Below are 18,014 nucleotides of genomic sequence, written 5' to 3'. Positions count from 1 at the left end.
AACAAGTAAGTAAGCAACAGTCGAGTGAGCTCGCTATCCATTTTGAATAACAGCCAAATATTGCATTATTAAATTTAAAATAAACCAAATGAATATACCTAAAAATATACCAAAGACTATTTTAGATATATTGTCAGCTAAAGCAACTGTCCCCTAATATCTGGACATTTTTTTATCCGATCGCAGCCAGAGAGGAATCATAAAGTTATTATTGTATGTACCAAAATTCGCGACTCTAGTTATAAAATTACACTTTTTATTCTATTTTTGTCGATTTGCGGGTGCGGCAGTGGGCGTAGGAAAAATTTGAAACCAACTTGATTTGCCTGTAAACATAAAAAGTGCTGTTGATAGAAAATTGTATATCTATTACTGTTATGGCAATATCGTCTCGGCTGTTCACCATGATCAACAATATATATTCTTTAAAGGCTCGGAGATGCTCCTTTCTCCAGATGACACAAAATTATAATACTCTTCTACCCTATGGGTAGCAGGAAGTGTTACAAGAGGAATTTCTATAACATGTTGTTGCTGACCTTAAGAAATCCACCAAGATACCAATAAATAGGAATTATCTATGCTGTGGATATTTATTTTTTATTTCAGCATTAATTGACTCTGAAGCAGGCAAATTTTGGTATTTATTATTTTTATTTAAAGTTCCATGTTAGTGAAATTACATTACTTACAGATAACATGCACACAAACAAATTAACAATAATAATAATAAACATCTTTTGACATTCCAAAAGCAATAAATAACTACCTAAAGTAAATGTTGATCGATTAATCGAGTCTTTATTGCGTGCATAATATTTCATGTTCAATGTCAAGTGTCAATGCAGAGGTCACAGAATTCTGTAAGTGCTAAAACAATCCATAAACGTTAGTGTAAGAACGCATAAAACAGAAGTGAGGGAGACACTAAAACATCAAAAGTCTTAATCCAGTGCAAAGCTGTCAAAAGAACTTAGCCAAACTGTTGGTTGGATCTGACAAGAGGCGGACTGGAGACTGACAGGCCAACAAATTGATAATAACACGCACTTTAGACGTCACAAGTCAGAAATTCAACAAATATACTTAATAACAAATGTACTTTAATAGCCTCCGTATGTATACACCGTTTTAACAGTCATTGAGAGATAGAGCAATGTAGAACGTTTGATTTACATGTACTAGAGCTATAAGAAGTATTTAGTACAATGGCTCGCAATAGTAATAAACTAAAAAAGCTAGGCACAGGGTATATTCTAGTTGACTAGACCAGTGACACTTGATACCTATGGTATTAAAAAATTGCAATTAAACTATTTTCTGAGTGTGTACTTATCATATCATGAAATTTATGCTCTGCACTCCGTTTATGGAATCGAAACATAAGCGCTTGCTATCAGTCGCTTGCCTTTCCAATTCCACACGTGAGACACAATACTCAGCTTAGCGGAACCTAGTTGAATTTCGCAAGGTTCCTTTTCGGGAGTAACTAAAAAGCAGACCGTGTATAAACTCATCTCCAGTTCAGGCGACGTGCCCACCAAGAAACCACTATACGGCTTTTGTATACCAAAGAATGCAAACCGAAGTGACAATGCGAATTGGTGTTGCTAAAAATAAAATAATATTCATAACTGACGTTGGTGTTAATTATGGTTTTACGTACTCTCCCCGTATCAGCTCGCTTTATCCAACCTTTGTAGTCCACATGACCCTGTTGCTCCTGCTCTGCAAAGTACAGCCAATTGTGCAAACCAAGAACAGAATTTTCTCGATTTTCTGCTAGGAATATGTGCTCAAAGCTGGAGCTGCCTATAACACCTTTTCCCCGCGAGTATGGTGTGAACCAAAGGTCTTGAAGAAGCTTTAGTTGATCATCATAGTCGTCGCTGACCACATCTAAAAGAAAATATTATAAACACAACGTTATAAAAATAGTTTGAACCGGTCACTTCATTCAAAAATTCAGCTAGCTTATAATTCAAATGTAGTTTCCGTCAATGAATATTCATCAATCTATATAAAAAATGATTAAACAGCAAATTAATTAATTAGTTAATAAACTCATTCTAGAAAACGGTTTTTAATATTTCGATCTGCAACTTCATTTAATTTATCTTTTAATATTTTACCAATTTATTTTGTTATATTTTTGTATGTTTTTGTATATTTATTTTGTAAAATATTTAAAAATAATATCACTCTGTGTTGCTTTTATAAAAATGGGTATCGATTATCTAAATTGTTTTTCAGGAAATTTTAAAGTAAGTTGCCAAATATTGTATGAGAAATAAATGAAATAAATTTATTTTCATTATGTAAATTCACATAAATTTTCAGAAAACGCTGCATGACAAATTAAATTTGTTTTAATTTAAGTATGGGGCAGAAAATGTTTGACTTATGCATGCTTCATGTCAGTAGCAAGAAGCTGCAGGGAAGACAACGGAAGACTGCAAGTTTTACAGAACAATAAAAGCTTATCAAGAAAATACAAACCTCATTATTTTAAACTTTTTATAATAGTTTGTAAGTGGCATAATGTTAAATCTAAAGACTGTTAAAAAAAAAACAACTTGATAACAATAACAATATTTACATACGTGCAAGTATCAAAATATTACTTTTTATCTAATCGTATAATGCTACTATAACAAACACAAAAGCTTCCATCTGTTATCTTAAAAAAATTATGAACTTATCAACAATGGTAAACACAGGAATGTAAACATTGGCAAGTATATTTTAGAAGCTTCTTGCAGGGAATTGAACAATACTTGAGAATCAATGGGTAAATAATAGAAACTGATTGATAAGCTTCTTAACTTTTTTATACGGAGTCATAATTCTGAATATATCGTAAACATAAATAAATCTAAAAATGTAACATACATATGTACTTACTCTTCTTCACTAGGAAGCGCATGGAGAGCTTCATGACTCGGGTATTCATCACACTACGCAAAAAATCCAGTTGCTCTTGCTTATGCTCTTCAGTAATCTGCTCTGGCACGCTGACATCTATTTCGTAGTTGTTAAAGAGGCGTAGCAATAGACTTGTAGTAGAATTGGCATCCCTCGCTAGTAAATCGTTGTGAAGTTCAAAAAGACTAAAAATGTAGAAAAAAGATTAGCAAATAAGCAAATAACTATTATAGGTTTTCATGTGATTATTGTTACACTTACGGTTGTGGTGCGCGATCATCGCGTGCCCCAGAGCTTGTCTTGCCCTGCAAATTTACCTTAAAGAGATATTCGCTGGGGGCCGATTCTTCGGCAAAAAGAGTCCGCGATAAGGCTAGCACATCATCTGGCAGTTTGGGTAGAGGTTTGCTGTGGAAGTACTCTGTAAGTGTAACGTGGAACATTGGCTAAAGTGTCAAAGTGGCAGTAAAGGGTCAAAGTCAGCAAAAGTGTACTCACCGTAGAAATGCCAACTCAAAATGCCAATCGTGATCAGCAGGGCAATAATCACAAATCTTTTAAGTTTTTGACATTTCTCGCTGTCACATCTGTTGCTGCTGCTCGTTTGGGGCTGTTGCTGTTGATGCTGCTGTTCTATGTCCATTATTATTATCTAATTGCATTTGTTTTTTTACACTTTGTTTTCTTTCTGTTCGTTGACTGATTTCACTAGATCTGCCGTTTTATCTTGCTAGCCCAACGCCCCAAACCCAACTGTCACAACATCGACTGCTGAGAGTCGGCATACACTCCGGTTCAGCTGTGATCTGACTCTCGCGCTGAATATGACTGAAATTTGGATACTTACATACTGGCTGCATATCTAAGCTGCTTCGCTCATTCGTTGTCTCTCTGTGTCTCTCTCACTTTTTCACTCTCACAAGCTGTCTCTCTATTTGATTCAGCACCTTTTGTGAATGTGTTTCTTCGCTCTCGAGGGAGCATCCATCTGTCACTTTTGTGTTTTGTTCAATCCAGTGCTTTGTGTGGCGCGTGTATACACGAGTAGAAAATATTAAATAAATAAAAAATACTTAATCATTACAAATAAACAAATAACAGCTGGTAAGTTGCTCATAACAGACATAATACTCCGTTGTTTGTGTTTGTCATACAAAATACTTGCGATCCAGTGTCCAGTGTCTAGTATCCAGAATCGTTCGAAGTACTAAACAACTGCTTGCAAACCATAACATAAGCCAAATAAATAATGAAATGATTATCGATGTTAATGTTTGATAACAATTCTTGAATTTCGACTGTTCAACGAAGCAAAGGCAGTGAAATTAACATATTTATTTAGATATCCCAACTAAAGTTATTCATATGCGCATTTTGCATTTGTTTTGCTTATTTTGTTATCTACAATATTTATTTATTATTAGTATTGAGGTATCGACTGCTTTATAATGACAGACAATTTTGGGAAGAACAATTGGCTCCATAAACCAAAGGAAACGGTGACGTGACGAATGTTTGATGTGCATATAAAAATATTACATAAAATGTTGTTAGAATTCTGAATTTTATTCAAAACAAATTCATAATAGATTCCGTGCATATTAAGTGAATTAGATGAATAATTACGGCTAATAGAAGAATATCTTAGTTGTATTTTCCTATTACGAATACTCTTCCTAATTATCTAGTTGTGTTTATTTTTTATTTATCACGCAATAGTAGACATTTATTCAAAGACAATTGACACAATACACATTAAAGTTTCGCGAAGAGAAGCAGGTATTAAGTCAGCTATATTGAAAACATGCAAAATGTTAAATATAACTTAAGAAAGTTTCTCATGACTCCAAAAACATGATTATTAGTTAAACAAACGCTTTGACCTTTCATGCTGATAGTATTTAATTTGAGGTATTGCCAGATAAAGAACAGCAAGAACTAGTTTTTAAGTCTACTACATTCATTAATGAATGTATGGAAATTAACCTGTTTGACCCATGGGCCAAATGTTCGTAGAGGTCATAAAACGCAGACGGGCTCACATAAAGTAAACGAGTACCATCAACTTCAATATAAAGCATAACATATGTAGTTGTAGCGATTGATTTATTCATTAGACAGAAATTTATTATAGTACTGACAGCCTGAAACTACATATACAGAATAATTTACATTAAATATTAATAAATTAATTAATTAATATTAAATGATTATCCAAAAAGTCTAAGAATAAATAAAGAATGAACATACTCATTATAAGGGATGAGTGTATATTTTGAGTACAGGGTATCTGCTAGACGGCATTAGTCACAACTGGGTTATAGTGATGTTTTTCGGGAACATGCAATATAAGCTTGATCTGTTGAAATATTCGATTTGTTTGTATGGCCCTTGCCTTCCAGAAATGAATGGAAATATTGATAGCGAACAAAACTATTTGTTGTTATTATCACATTCCCCACTTCGTTTCGGTCGGCAATTCGTTATTTTTTATTTGTGTGTTCGTGCGATTCGGTAATCACTTAAATAATAGGGCTGGTCAGCGATGCTGCTCAGTTTGAATTTTAACGGCGTAGACTACGGTTGTGTTGTCGCGAAAAGTGAGTTCTGGGCAGCTCTAATATTGGTATTGGTTGATTATAAGTATAATGTGTATAAAAAGTAGACAGAATAGAAAACAGAGATATTTTAAATATGTATATAAATCGTATTGTTGTTCTTATCACCAAACTGGATTTGCTTACCTTCGGCTTTAACCGCTGAAATAACATATCACTTTCACAGAAAGCAACGTTGCCATGCTATAGGAGTCAAAGGTGTTAAATTGACAGTAATTGATAGATACGTAATACATAGGTACATATTCTACAATGAAATTCAAAAGTCGCACATATTCGACTTATATGAAAGAGTAAATAAAGTATGTTATAGACCAAAAATTGACAGTTTACTATGGCTCCCATGTCAGTTTCCGTTTTCAAATACACGAATATTTTACCTTTTGAATTGTAATATAATAGCAATCGTTTGCTACTAGCGCCAAAGCTCGACTCTAAACTTTTGCAAAACTTTGACTCTCCTAAAAGTTTTTTTCGGTCTACAGGTGGCCTTTCGCCATGTTTGCATTTGTCTTGGCTCTGAAACACGTGGTCTCAGGTGGAAGTATTTATTGGCTTACCTATAATTTAGATATCATAAATATGCGCCTTACATATTAAATTGGCAACAAATATATTTGTGTAGTGTGTAATCAGACACTGTCACCCCCACTCAGCGACGCCACTGTGCTCGCGCTCTCACCACAAGTGCTTGCTCGACTCTTGCACAACGCTTGCACGCTTTTTGGCGCGCACACAACAACAACCATTTGCACGGTGCAAATCTGTACTTGCCGGCTGAGTGTGTTCTCTCTGCTTGCTTTCGCAGGAAACGAATCATTCAGTTTGCGCTCAGACCTCAGGTCTGGTCTGGTCTGGTCTGGTCTCTGGCCTCAGTGTTTGAATCGAACGCAACGCGTGCGGTTGGTTTGCTGCAAACGGTGACGAATTTGTCGACGACAACTACGGAATCTATCGAGCTGAGAATAAACAATAAGAAAATAAACAAATTCATATAAAAAAAACACAATAAAAGGAAGTAGAGAAAGAATATTTATCTTAAGGCGCGTTACGCTAAAGAAAACGAGAGAACGCTTACTCGTTTGCGGAATTATGAAAGAATTGGGTGAATAATATCAATTCATAACATACAATAAGCAATAGTTTAGTGAAATCCTTTCAAAATGCCGCGCTCGTTCAACAGGCTACAGCTGATTTAAAATTGCCCGTGTGCTTTTTGTTTTTGGTGTTTTCGCTATGGTTGCTGCTCTTGTTTTTTTGCACCGCTGCCAAAAGCCACATAAAAGTGCAGAAAAGCATGCTTTAAATTTATGGATTTCTCGGATGTCCTTGCAAACAAGTGTCGTTCGAATGTTGTTGTTGTTATTACCGTTAATGTTTCCGATGAGCATATGCCTCTGCATGAATATGCGAGTATGTGTGTTTGTGTGTACTTGGTGTAGTGTGCAAATCAAGCAATCAAGCTTTAAGTTTAGACTTGGATGATTTTTATTCGAAGACCGCATTTTATTCATCCTTCCCAACTTTTATATAGCCTCAAAAATCGAAACTTAATTTTAAAATTTAGTTTCTATTGCTATATTTTATTAAAATTATAATAAAATATATTCCTTTTCAACTCTCATTGATTTGAATATTTGTAAAGTTCCAAAAAATTCTTAAGCAGTTTAGTAATTATTAAAGTAATTTGTAAAATTTGTTTAAATATTGAATGACTTTAAGTATCATATTGGTTGAGTAAATAGTACGTTTAAATACTTGCCTGTTATTAATCTGAAAGACGAAAATTGTAATATCAAATAATCATACACACTACATTCATACATATTGGGAAAGTATGTGAGAGTACTTTAGCAACACCTCACAGATTGGCTGGCATTAATGTGGCTAGAAAAGTGGCAGGAGGCAAATAGCTGCAGCTGTGGCTGTCAGGCCTGCTGCCAGTCGACTGCGTCTCGTTGTCTAGTAGCTGTCCATCAAGTTGCCTTGATTTAATTTAATTAAGCGCTCAATTTCCTTTCGGGCGATACACAAGCACACATAGACAAGTATACGCATGTCAACCGAGTCAACGCTTGATTTGTTTTTGCCTTTTTACTCTTAACTGCAACACACACACAACAGAGAGGTATATATGGATTTGTACATACACATGTACATATATCTGTGCTCGTATACTAGAGCACAGGCCTGTAACTACATCAACTACAAAAGCCACAGGACATTCTGCCATGAAGAATATTATGTCTGCCTGTATGTACGTTCATACATCGTTAGTTGCTGTTGTTGTTGTTGTTGTGGCTGATGACGACGGTTGCCTCAACGTTTGCACCCCGAAAGGGGCATCGAGGCACAAGGTTACCGAGAGATGGCAAATTTGAAATACCCTACTCCATATTCAGTTGATATTAGCGGGTGTATTGTGGATATATTAGAATCGAATTCACCATCCTTAAATATCTCATGGAATTTTGGGACTAACAATGATCAGTTTCCCTTGCATGATTTTACTGCAACATACTGCAAGATACAGGGTATATGGAAGTCGAAATCTTTTCAGTATCAACATTCGTACTTGGTAAACTCGTACAATAGATTGTCTTACCCCAGTCAACCCGCCCGAAACAGCAACAATAACATGGCGGCCACCTGCTGCGGCTGCACTTGAGTTCTTTTTCACGTTATGCTATCTGTTTGTTATTTTTTCCCTACCATCTTCCTCTCGTTCATTCTATCTCTGTCTTCCTGTTTGAGGGTGTATGTAAGCGAGTATATGTGTGTTATTGCCTGCGGTTAGTCTGTCATCTTGTAAATTTTTAATAAACTTTCAGTTTACTTTTCCCTGTTTGTTGTTGGCGTTTTGCATTTTTCTTTTTGGCTTTTTCTTTCCTGCTATTGTTGTTGTTATTCTAGATACTGTTGCTGTTTTTGCCTAAGTGCCTTCACCATTAAATCAAAAACAAGATTGTAAAATTCGTATCGCTATGCAAAGCTTCTTTGTAATTATCATTCACTTATTATTCAAAAAAGTCCCGACAAATTTTCCTCATAAATATTAATTTTTGTACTTATGTAAATGAAATTATGATTTATATTTAGATTAAAATAAGATCACCTTCAAATATTTTTTCGCAAGCAACAGCCTTCGTTTAATCTTCAGCTAAATTTGCTTGCAATCTTATATTTCGTTTCACTTAAAATGTTTAAATGGATTTCATGGGCTTGTTCATATTTCCGTTTTGCAGATGAGTAAGAGTTACTCATTTCGCTCTCTCTCTCTCTCTCTCTCTCTCTCTCTCTCTCTCTCTGTTACTCGCTATTATTCTTGCGGAGAATATAAATTAAATATGAGCTACACAACTACGGGAGCGGATTGCTAGAATTACGATTACTACTGGATGAAGCAGAGAGACAGACATAATCAGATTACAGTTGATATGGGCTTATCTACGAAACCTTGATGTATTCATTGAACTTTGAAGACTTCCTCATTAATATATTATTATTATTTTTGTTACATGTTTTTTGAAATGTTCGGCTCGCAAGGGACACACAATCGTAATCAATTGTCTCTACGAAGAATATATTATTAGGAAAATTTAAATGTTGATCGTAGAGATTATACATGTAATAGTATTTGCTATTTTTGCACAAAATGTAGTGTTTTAATATTATCAAAAGAAAGAATTTAGAATAATAATTTAAGTATTAACTCTGTAATAATATTTTCAACTTTCTGAGTGCTGACATTTTTCCAAATGAGGATATTAAATCAGAACACATTTTTTTTTAGTCTATTTTGTTTCGTTCCTTTTATTAATTATTATCTTAAAAGTAAAATTTGATATTATTCATCGTTTATTGAAAGCTAAGGTAAAAATGCAAGATAATACTACAAGAAGTTCACTGAGAATTTATTTTATTCTATTTCTGTTATAATTATTTAAATAGTTTCACACTTAACATACAAAAAAAAATGATATAAAGGTATTAAGATTATGCTGTAAGATTCGATTGAATATTAGGAGGATCATGTTGATTACAATCTGCATATGGTTCCTATTTTATACATTAATATAATATTACCATGATGATGGTGTGCCCATACTTACGCAACCCACGGTTGTGCTGATACCCGGTATTGTTGTTTTGATTTTCAATTGTTATCAACGTTGTTCTCTAGCGCTCTCATTGTTTGTCGGGCACAATAACAACGCGAATAGCAACTGACAATTGCAGTGTAAAACTGTCAATCTTAATTATCTACGAGGGAATGACAGATAGGAAATCAGAGTAAACGACAGATGAAGAGAGAAAGAGAGTGAATGTCTATTAATGTTAATCTCTCTTAAATGATATATTTTCCAGCTTAAGACCTAACAACGAAGCTAAATATTGAAGAGCAGCAAAGCAGCAGAAACATTCGAGTATTCCAGCCGCAAACATGAACAGTGATGAGGTTCAAATAATCAAGAAGACATGGGAGATTCCCGTGGCGACACCAACAGACTCTGGGGCTGCTATACTCGCATTGTTTTTCAATCGCTATCCGTCCAACTTGGAGAAATTTCCATTCCGTGATGTGCCACCGGCCGAATTAAGCGTGAGTTCTTTTCGAAATAACTTCTAAATAGTTACCACATCTAACACAATAAATTTTGAATTGCAGACTAATTCACGCTTTAGGGCGCATGCCGGACGCATCATTCGCGTTTTCGATGAGTCCATTCAGGTGCTTGGACAGGATGGTGACCTGGAGAAGCTGGATGAGATATGGACTAAGATTGCTACCAGCCACATACCACGCAAAATCTCCAAAGAGTCTTATAACGTAAGCCACTTGAGAATTGCATTAAAAAAGAATTTGTATTTCATTGCACTTTATAAATAGCAACTGAAAGAGGTAATTCTGGAAGTGCTCACGGCTGCATGCAGTCTGAGTGAGAGTCAAGCACAAGCGTGGGCTAAACTGGTGGATCATGTCTACGATATCATCTTCAAGGCCATTAATGATGATGGAGATGCCATCTGAAGTGACGCCATCTGAGATGGGGACTGGGGTGACAGAAAATAGCTCATAATGCAAGACACGGCTTACGTAGTTTTAAGTAAACAATTAATAATAAATGTTAGCTATTTTCATTTTGTATTTGTGAATAAAAGTCCACACGCAATGATACAAACACAAATACATGAAATCTCACATACACTCAACATACTAACACAGTTGCACATTGCTCTGTAAAGCTTTAACCCATTGTCAGCCTTAAGCAATAAATAATAAAAAATAAAATAAAAAACTCGCTTATAACCGTATAAAAAATACCATGTGAGGTATTCTAAAATTGTCCTTATGACACAATTATCTATTAATGTAAGTATACAACTTAATATTCGTGGTTATAAGTCATTGAATTTTATTGTTTAGTTACTTTATTGAGGCATCACCAGCCCAAGAATGTATATATATTCTTGATCTGCATCAACAGTCGAAACAACATATCCATGTCTGTCTGTCCCTCTATTTGTAGAATCCATAGATCTCTTAGACTAAAATAGATAGAACTCCACCTTTCCGACAGCACTTGTTATTATTGTACGCAGAGTAGTAAGTGTTTTGAGCTGTCATGATTCCCGAAAATTTGGTTATGATCAGATAGGAATTGTGGAAAATACGCCAGCTGCAGACGGTTCTTGGTCGCTTTGGTTGAGAATTTGGTATATTTTACTACACTATGTAGTAAATAGATATACCAAATATCACCTTTGGTATATTATAGTACTTTTCTTGTATATTAATTCTTTATATTCTAAGAATAATACCGCACTGTTTTATAGATTTGATTTCTTACTTGTTCATTTTCAATAGTGTTATTAGACTTACACATTTCTATATATAGGTATAACTATTATATTCATTTAAATGATTCGTAATTATTCTCGAACACATCTCGTTGAAAGCTTGTGTAAGTGCATATTCCCATTAAGAACATTTAAATGCACGTTATGAATAAGTGTCAGTCACACTCGAAAGCCATTTCCTGTCACTTTACAAAACAGACATTACCAACAAACCAAATGCATGAAAAGGCTTGCAGCACACACACCAGATAAGCGTAGGACTTTCTGCTAAGCAAATGATACTAAGAAATAATCATCAGATTTTCTATTCAGGGATTTCATGGGTTGTGCATTCTTGGCAATATTTAAGCGCGGAAGCAATGTTGAAATAATTTCGTTAGACGCACAACAGAGCTCACACTCCATATTTATTTTGTTATTGTTCTTCTTATTATTGTTTCAAATAAAAGTGAGCATATTAATAATTATTTTTTTGATGAATTTGTAAACATAGAAAATAACATTTTTTGCGCCGTGATTAAAAGTTCGCAAAAGCAGATCACTAATAGTCAAGTCAGCACTGGCTAACGTATTGAACTTCAATTACTGCGTATACATTCGGAGTCGAATTTCGAATTAAAATTTATACACGTCAAGTAAAAATTTTCGAAGCGTAGCCGAGGGGGAATTTAAATTTCCCTCTGGCAGACATCGTGCATGACACTGATTAGGCAAAAAGAAGGGATAATGTGCAATGGTGTCCTGTGTGTACACATTAAATGACTGTTATAGTGCTCGTCTGAAAACTTTCCTTTGTGGTAGTTAAAGTTGTACTTGTCTATTCTATGTTTCGAAGATTACGGAGAGATATTGTCGAACACTTGCTCTTCAAATTTTTATCAACAGGCTCGCTGAATATATACTAGAAGTAGAAATATTTTATCAATTGATATCAGGCTTTCATTTTATTGAAAGTAGTTCACAAATATATACACAAATAATTGTCTTTTTCTCCACATATGTATAAAGTAATTCATTCAATTTAAAAATAGTAAATATGTTGTAGTTGCTTGAGGACGTATGGCATGAAACAATCATATAAAATAATTTTACATTAAAGACGGAAAATTTAAAGATATGTTATCATATATGTACATGTATATACCAATGACATAAAGATAACAGAGACCTAACAGCGGCAATGCTAAATTATCAACAGAATTCTTATAACCAGCTGGCTGGCTGTTACCAGTTATCGGAGTGCTTTCTTATCACTAACATGGGCAATTGGTGAGTTCTTTGCGTTGGTGAAATGCGCACTTTTCTTGGTTGGTAAAAGTGTCGCGAAGCTTTTCTATACTTGGACAATAATAGTCGAAAAATAAGAGTTTAACGAAAAGCCCGCGTTTCGGGTCATTACCGCGACGCAACGTTCGTCGAAGTCGCTTGTCAGTTATATATTGTATTGAATGCGCGCATATTAGTTTTTGGCTTCTGTTTTATGCTCTCTCGAAAAGCCATAATACGTTTATTTAATCATCAATATAGATTATTTACACAGTGTTCCAATATTGGAGTAATAAGCCCGTTTGACTAGAAAACATTGTATAACACATTCTCAACTTAAGAACTCACACAAATTTTCCACTCCCACAACATTGGATTTGCAAAGAGGTAAGCTTGCGACTAAAATTCGAATATTTCAAAAAAATGTCGAGAGTTGTCTTATGCCAAAAGACTTTGCACTGCATTGAATTTCACTGCACCCCTTTGCCGGGTCATTGCGTTGATTTGAAAAATTCTATGCTTTCACAGCAAAGGACGGACTTTCATTGATTGATGCAAACTGTGGCGAGATAACATGTTTAAGCGACATCTTCTTTGATAAAATTTAATATCGTTATGGTTATGGTTCTATCGTGTATCAATACCAACATCTCCAGTGAAATGCATTTCATTATCAAGCATTCTCCTTTATCTAGCTAGTTGCATGAAAAGCATGTTTTGAGGAATGTTATGTCAATGCTAAACTTGGGGTCAACTTTATCTGTGAAAAGTCTTTTGTGGAGATAATTTGTGAACTTAATATTTCCAATTGCATTCACTAAGAAATGTATAATAAGTGAGTTGCTATAACACTAAACAAAAATACTTGTTTTCTATATACCATATATTCTCTTGTCTTACGAATGACATTAATTGCATTCTGCGGAACAGTATTCTCCCAGCAGTTTGATAATTTCGGGATCAACTTTTTAAACTCTTGAACGGGTTCACTGTCAACTGCTGCTGTTTGTTCATAGTGTCGCTCTGAGTTATCGTTGACTTTTTATGCGTAACTGCTTAACATTAATTTTAAAACTCGGTTTGCCCGGCAAATGAGATGTGACATCTAGCAACCCACTGAAGTATGCAGCATTACTCAAACACTTAACGTGCTCTCTCTCCCCATCGCTCACTCTTTCTCTATTTCTTTCTCCCTTTATCTATCACTCTCTCTCTCTCTCCGAATTTCCTTCGCTGTTTCATTGTGCGTAAGCGATATATTGTATTGCATTTTAGAATGTTTGTTTATAGTACTTTCAGCTTCTGTTCTTGGCATCATAATAAATGGTTAAAGTTTTGTTTTTGCCACTAGCATACTAATTCATTAACACGCCTTCACTGCAAACAAATAAATATCTACAAGTATATACATGCGAGCTTAGATATTTGTTTGCATTCAATATTTTAGTTGTCTAAAAGTGGCTGGGTTAATAAAGGTAGAAGCTTGCATGTAGAAAAAAACATTGGCAATGTAAATATAAATATTTTCAGAGTTAAGCCAATGGAAATTTTTTGGGAGCTGAGTATCTAGTAGTAGAAATTGATCCTGTTAACTCGCAGATGGGTATGTCATTAAAACCTGAGCAATATTTAAATGCATTCACCTTCAGATAGATAATGCCCTTGACGACTTATTGTATTTCGCTTAAAGCTCAGTAATTGTTGCGGTCAGTTGCACACAACAGCAGGACATCGAGATATTGTTTACATTGATTTTGAAATGCATTCAAGGTAATTCGCGCAATATGAATTAAATGAAGCCATAAGCGAATTGCAATTGACGATAAAATGAGGTAGAGTCCGTGGACCATTTCCCTAATGAACCAACAAGTTTTCCTGTTTCTGAGTCGATAATTTGATATTGCAATATGTATTCTTCAATACAGTAAATATACGTACATGTTCACAACTATCTTCTGCAGATAATAACTTTTCGATACAAAACACTGAATTCAAACTTATGACTATGAAAAATATTAAACAAAACTTTCATTGCATCTAAATATACCATTATTCGCACATCTTTTCTCAAATTGCTTTTAAATTGCAATTCTCTGCATGGGAACAAATTCTTCTTTCGAAAAATTAAATTGGTATTTTTGTAGTTTATTTTTGTATTTATTTTATACCAGGATTCTTTGCCAATATATTCCAAAAGAACCTTGGAAGTAAATTTAAGTGTTTGTGTGTAAAGGGTTTTGTGAAATATGAATAAGCAACTTATAAGAGGCTCTATATTTAAACAATCTTATTTTTTGCATGTATTAAAAATACATAAATAATATACATATGAAACACTAGCTGTGGCAAAGTGGGAATTTATAAATTGTGTGTATGATGAATGGAAATTTAAGTTTCATGCAAATTATTGGATTTAAAAACAATTTGTTATATGGAAATCATATGCTTAGTGTGACTGTGATTTATATAAGATGTAGAAATGTTTTAACTTGTGCGTTGAGCCATCATAGCTTGATATCTATTATATGAGTTTACCCATATGCATTCGCACAAAATTTGTGGACTTTTTATAATCTTATCAGCCGACATGGTTCATTGATTGCAAACTAAAAATAAACAAATGCTTAAAAATAGGTAAAAATAAAACGTAGTCGTCTTTTAACTTGTATCCATTACCTCAAATGATTGTTTGATCTATGAGCCAGAAGTGAAGTGAGTATTAAATTTGTCTAATTACTAGAGCTACTAATCGGTTTAATGTTCTCCATCAAGTAGACGAATACATAAAAATGAAATCAATGTTTAAACCTACTTAACATAGTATATGTTAATGTGTCGCCGTTCATTTAATAAATCCCATGATTTTATGCTATTTTATAGACAAAATGAAAATACATAAATACAACTTGTTTGGCATATTCATAAGCCTAAGGTTTACTGAATCGCACTACACCTAAAAGCCAATTCCCAATTGTCATAGTTCGTAATTGTTGGTATTACGAGAACAAGTTGAGTGCTTGATAAAAAAAAACAACATACTATGAGTAAGTATAATAAAGCACCGTAAATACGAGAGCAGCACGAGGTTAAATGCATTCCACTTTGTATATAGATATGTGAATAAGTATTCATATAAATATACATATAATATTTGCCATAAATATAGCAAGCCACCGAACAAATTGTGCACATGTGTCCAGGTGTCTGAGTACCAGCTTTTGGTTGGTGGGCTTATGACAAGGCTGGCATAAGTGGCAGACCACATTGGTTAGTGTGTATACGATTGTATGTACGTATGTATGTATGTATGTATATATATGTAGTATATTTCTATTGTGTGTACTCATACAGCCATGAGTAAACATGATTGATTCGACTAGGTTGCAATTGGTAGTCGCAAGCAAAGTGGCCTGAGTGGGTTCTGTCACCTCCGCCGATCTTAATCAATCAGCAGTTATTTAATTTTGTTAACGGCCTAAAAATAAATTGACGCTTGCCAACAGATAAGAATTTCGATGTACCACCCAATTTGTTATTGATTTATTTGATTCTAATTTTCCAATTTTTTAATGAGACTACCTCGACGTACTATTTATAGCTCTTGCTATGTCCCACGGGTACAAAGTGTACTCAAGATAGAGAAAATGCACACATATGTATATATATCGAGAAATATATCTATTTCAATTATTTTTATTATTTATTTGATTTAAAACAAAAGTCAAATTAAATTACATTTTTCAAAAATTATTTATACACATTTTTATTTTTTATATCTGCGAGAATCATTGGGTATCACCAAGTTAGATACAGATATATTTTAAACTTTTTCATACTGCGAATTTTAAATGCAAATATCACGCTTCCAAATGATTGATGTTGGTTTCCATACACTCAGGCTCATGTTTGCCATGTCAGTGTGAAGGGTTCTCAATCGCTCAATAATTGTTGTGATATGAATGAAGCACATGACCCAAACCAGTTTTGATATATGGTATCATTGACATTTCGGTTTTTAGATTGCAATAACTTCTTTCATCGTTATTTGCACTGTCAAATGCTTGTGATGTATTCTTATTAATTACTATTAGCTGTGGCAGTTCGGTTGGATCCATCTAGTGTTGCCTTCGTCTGGCTATGGCGCCTGAATTCACATCTGATTCTGATAAGCAAGCTTACCCAATACCTATTTCAATAGCCTAGTTTGGTTTGCGTTTCCTCAAAGTTTCTTTTTCAGCTAGCATTTCAGAGTAAATTTCACATTTCATGTTCAAAATATTGCAGCACTTAGTTCCAGCCACTAAGAGACAAGTGACTATAATACTCGAACTCGTAAATGCAATCTATAATTTTATCAACGTTTATGATAATAATAGGGCATGGTGGATTCCCCATCAGAATACCCTATGTTAGAGTTTTTGAAAGAGTCTTGAACCCTTAATCTGTATATTACATTGAATTTATTCGACAATTGACACCAATGGTGCATTTCAAGAATTAGCCGAGGGTAATCCCCTCAAAACACACATGTCATACGCACATGTCATACATACGGTTTTGAAGACTGTTGGTGCTGTGATAAGATTAGAAATTAGTGTTACCAATTATATATAAACAAAATTGGAAGAATTATCAACTATTAAACTTTTATTTATAAATAGGTCTAAAGAATTTTAACAAAAACCATCTTGCAAAATCCACAGTGATGTGTGACAAAAGACAGAGTATCTAAGAGCTCAGCATTTTTTTATACTATATGCGTTAACCATAGAAGTTTATTATACATTTTTGTCTGCAGTAAATGTATGTGACAGACAGAAGGAAGTAGTATCTTGAACCGCACAAAGTGTATATATTCCTGATCAGCGTCAACAGCCGAGACGATATAGCCTTTTCTGTCCGTCCGTCTGTATGAACACCTAAATCTAAGAGACTATAAGAGAAAGATTCAACAACATTTCCGCCCCGCGTTAAAGAAAAGAATGCATTCGATTTTGATTAAAAGCATTTGATTCCAGTATTGCCTTATCAATTAATTGGTTTATTGCATGTAAACAATTCTTGTGAAATTTGTCTAAACAATTTGCTTTCTATTATCGCTAAATTCACGTTTCCAGTTATTGCAATGGAGCAAAACAAAATATTTTTGCTGCTATTGGTTTTGACTGTATGAATCACATTAATAGAGAGCCATTAAATTCTCTACGTCACCAAAATAATAAATATAACACAACAATTATGAAAGTTCATAATGCCAACATACACATTCACCAATGTTTGGCCTCGAAGTATCCAAAATTATGGGCTATTATAAATGGTAATTAAAGTGGTTCCCGATAATAA

The 18,014-nt window shown here is 34.2% G+C and overlaps 3 protein-coding genes across 7 annotated transcripts in view; 2 read left to right on the top strand and 1 right to left on the bottom strand.

Annotated features, from left to right (window-relative positions):
- Window positions 1–626: 626 nt before the first annotated feature.
- Window positions 627–3,733, bottom strand: LOC132785019 (endoribonuclease CG2145). Of its 2 annotated transcripts, XM_060790970.1 has the most exons (5): window positions 3,424–3,733; window positions 3,187–3,346; window positions 2,905–3,110; window positions 1,667–1,899; window positions 629–1,610 (listed from the first exon to the last, which is right to left on the bottom strand). In XM_060790970.1, the coding sequence occupies exons 1-5, from the start codon at window positions 3,566–3,568 to the stop codon at window positions 1,368–1,370; spliced, it is 987 nt and encodes a 328-aa protein (XP_060646953.1). In that variant the 5' UTR covers window positions 3,569–3,733; the 3' UTR covers window positions 629–1,367. The 2 variants fall into 2 exon arrangements, with proteins under 2 accessions (XP_060646954.1, XP_060646953.1); XM_060790971.1 differs by lacking the exon at window positions 3,424–3,733 and having other exon boundaries at window positions 627–1,610; window positions 3,243–3,334.
- Window positions 3,734–3,928: 195 nt separating this feature from the next.
- On the top strand, window positions 3,929–10,868 carry LOC132785020 (globin CTT-VI). Of its 4 annotated transcripts, none has more exons than XM_060790975.1 (4): window positions 3,929–4,029; window positions 9,912–10,146; window positions 10,213–10,374; window positions 10,435–10,868. In XM_060790975.1, exons 2-4 carry the CDS (start codon window positions 9,988–9,990, stop codon window positions 10,573–10,575), a joined length of 462 nt encoding a protein of 153 aa, XP_060646958.1. In that variant the 5' UTR covers window positions 3,929–4,029; window positions 9,912–9,987; the 3' UTR covers window positions 10,576–10,868. The 4 variants fall into 4 exon arrangements, with proteins under 4 accessions (XP_060646958.1, XP_060646957.1, XP_060646959.1 ...); XM_060790974.1 differs by lacking the exon at window positions 3,929–4,029 and adding an exon at window positions 5,431–5,525; XM_060790976.1 differs by lacking the exon at window positions 3,929–4,029 and adding an exon at window positions 5,532–5,551.
- Window positions 10,869–12,787: 1,919 nt separating this feature from the next.
- Window positions 12,788–18,014, top strand: part of LOC132784610 (atrial natriuretic peptide receptor 1) — a 39,774-nt gene continuing 34,547 nt past the window's right edge. Inside the window, exon 1 of the mRNA XM_060790326.1 lies at window positions 12,788–13,058. The gene's annotated coding sequence lies outside the window, so the exon portion shown is untranslated. The remainder of the gene's footprint in view (window positions 13,059–18,014) is intronic.

Source organism: Drosophila nasuta, chromosome 2R (genome assembly GCF_023558535.2).
Source record: "Drosophila nasuta strain 15112-1781.00 chromosome 2R, ASM2355853v1, whole genome shotgun sequence".
Taxonomy (NCBI): Eukaryota; Metazoa; Arthropoda; class Insecta; order Diptera; family Drosophilidae; genus Drosophila; species Drosophila nasuta.
This window is presented reverse-complemented; position numbering and strand designations above follow the sequence as displayed.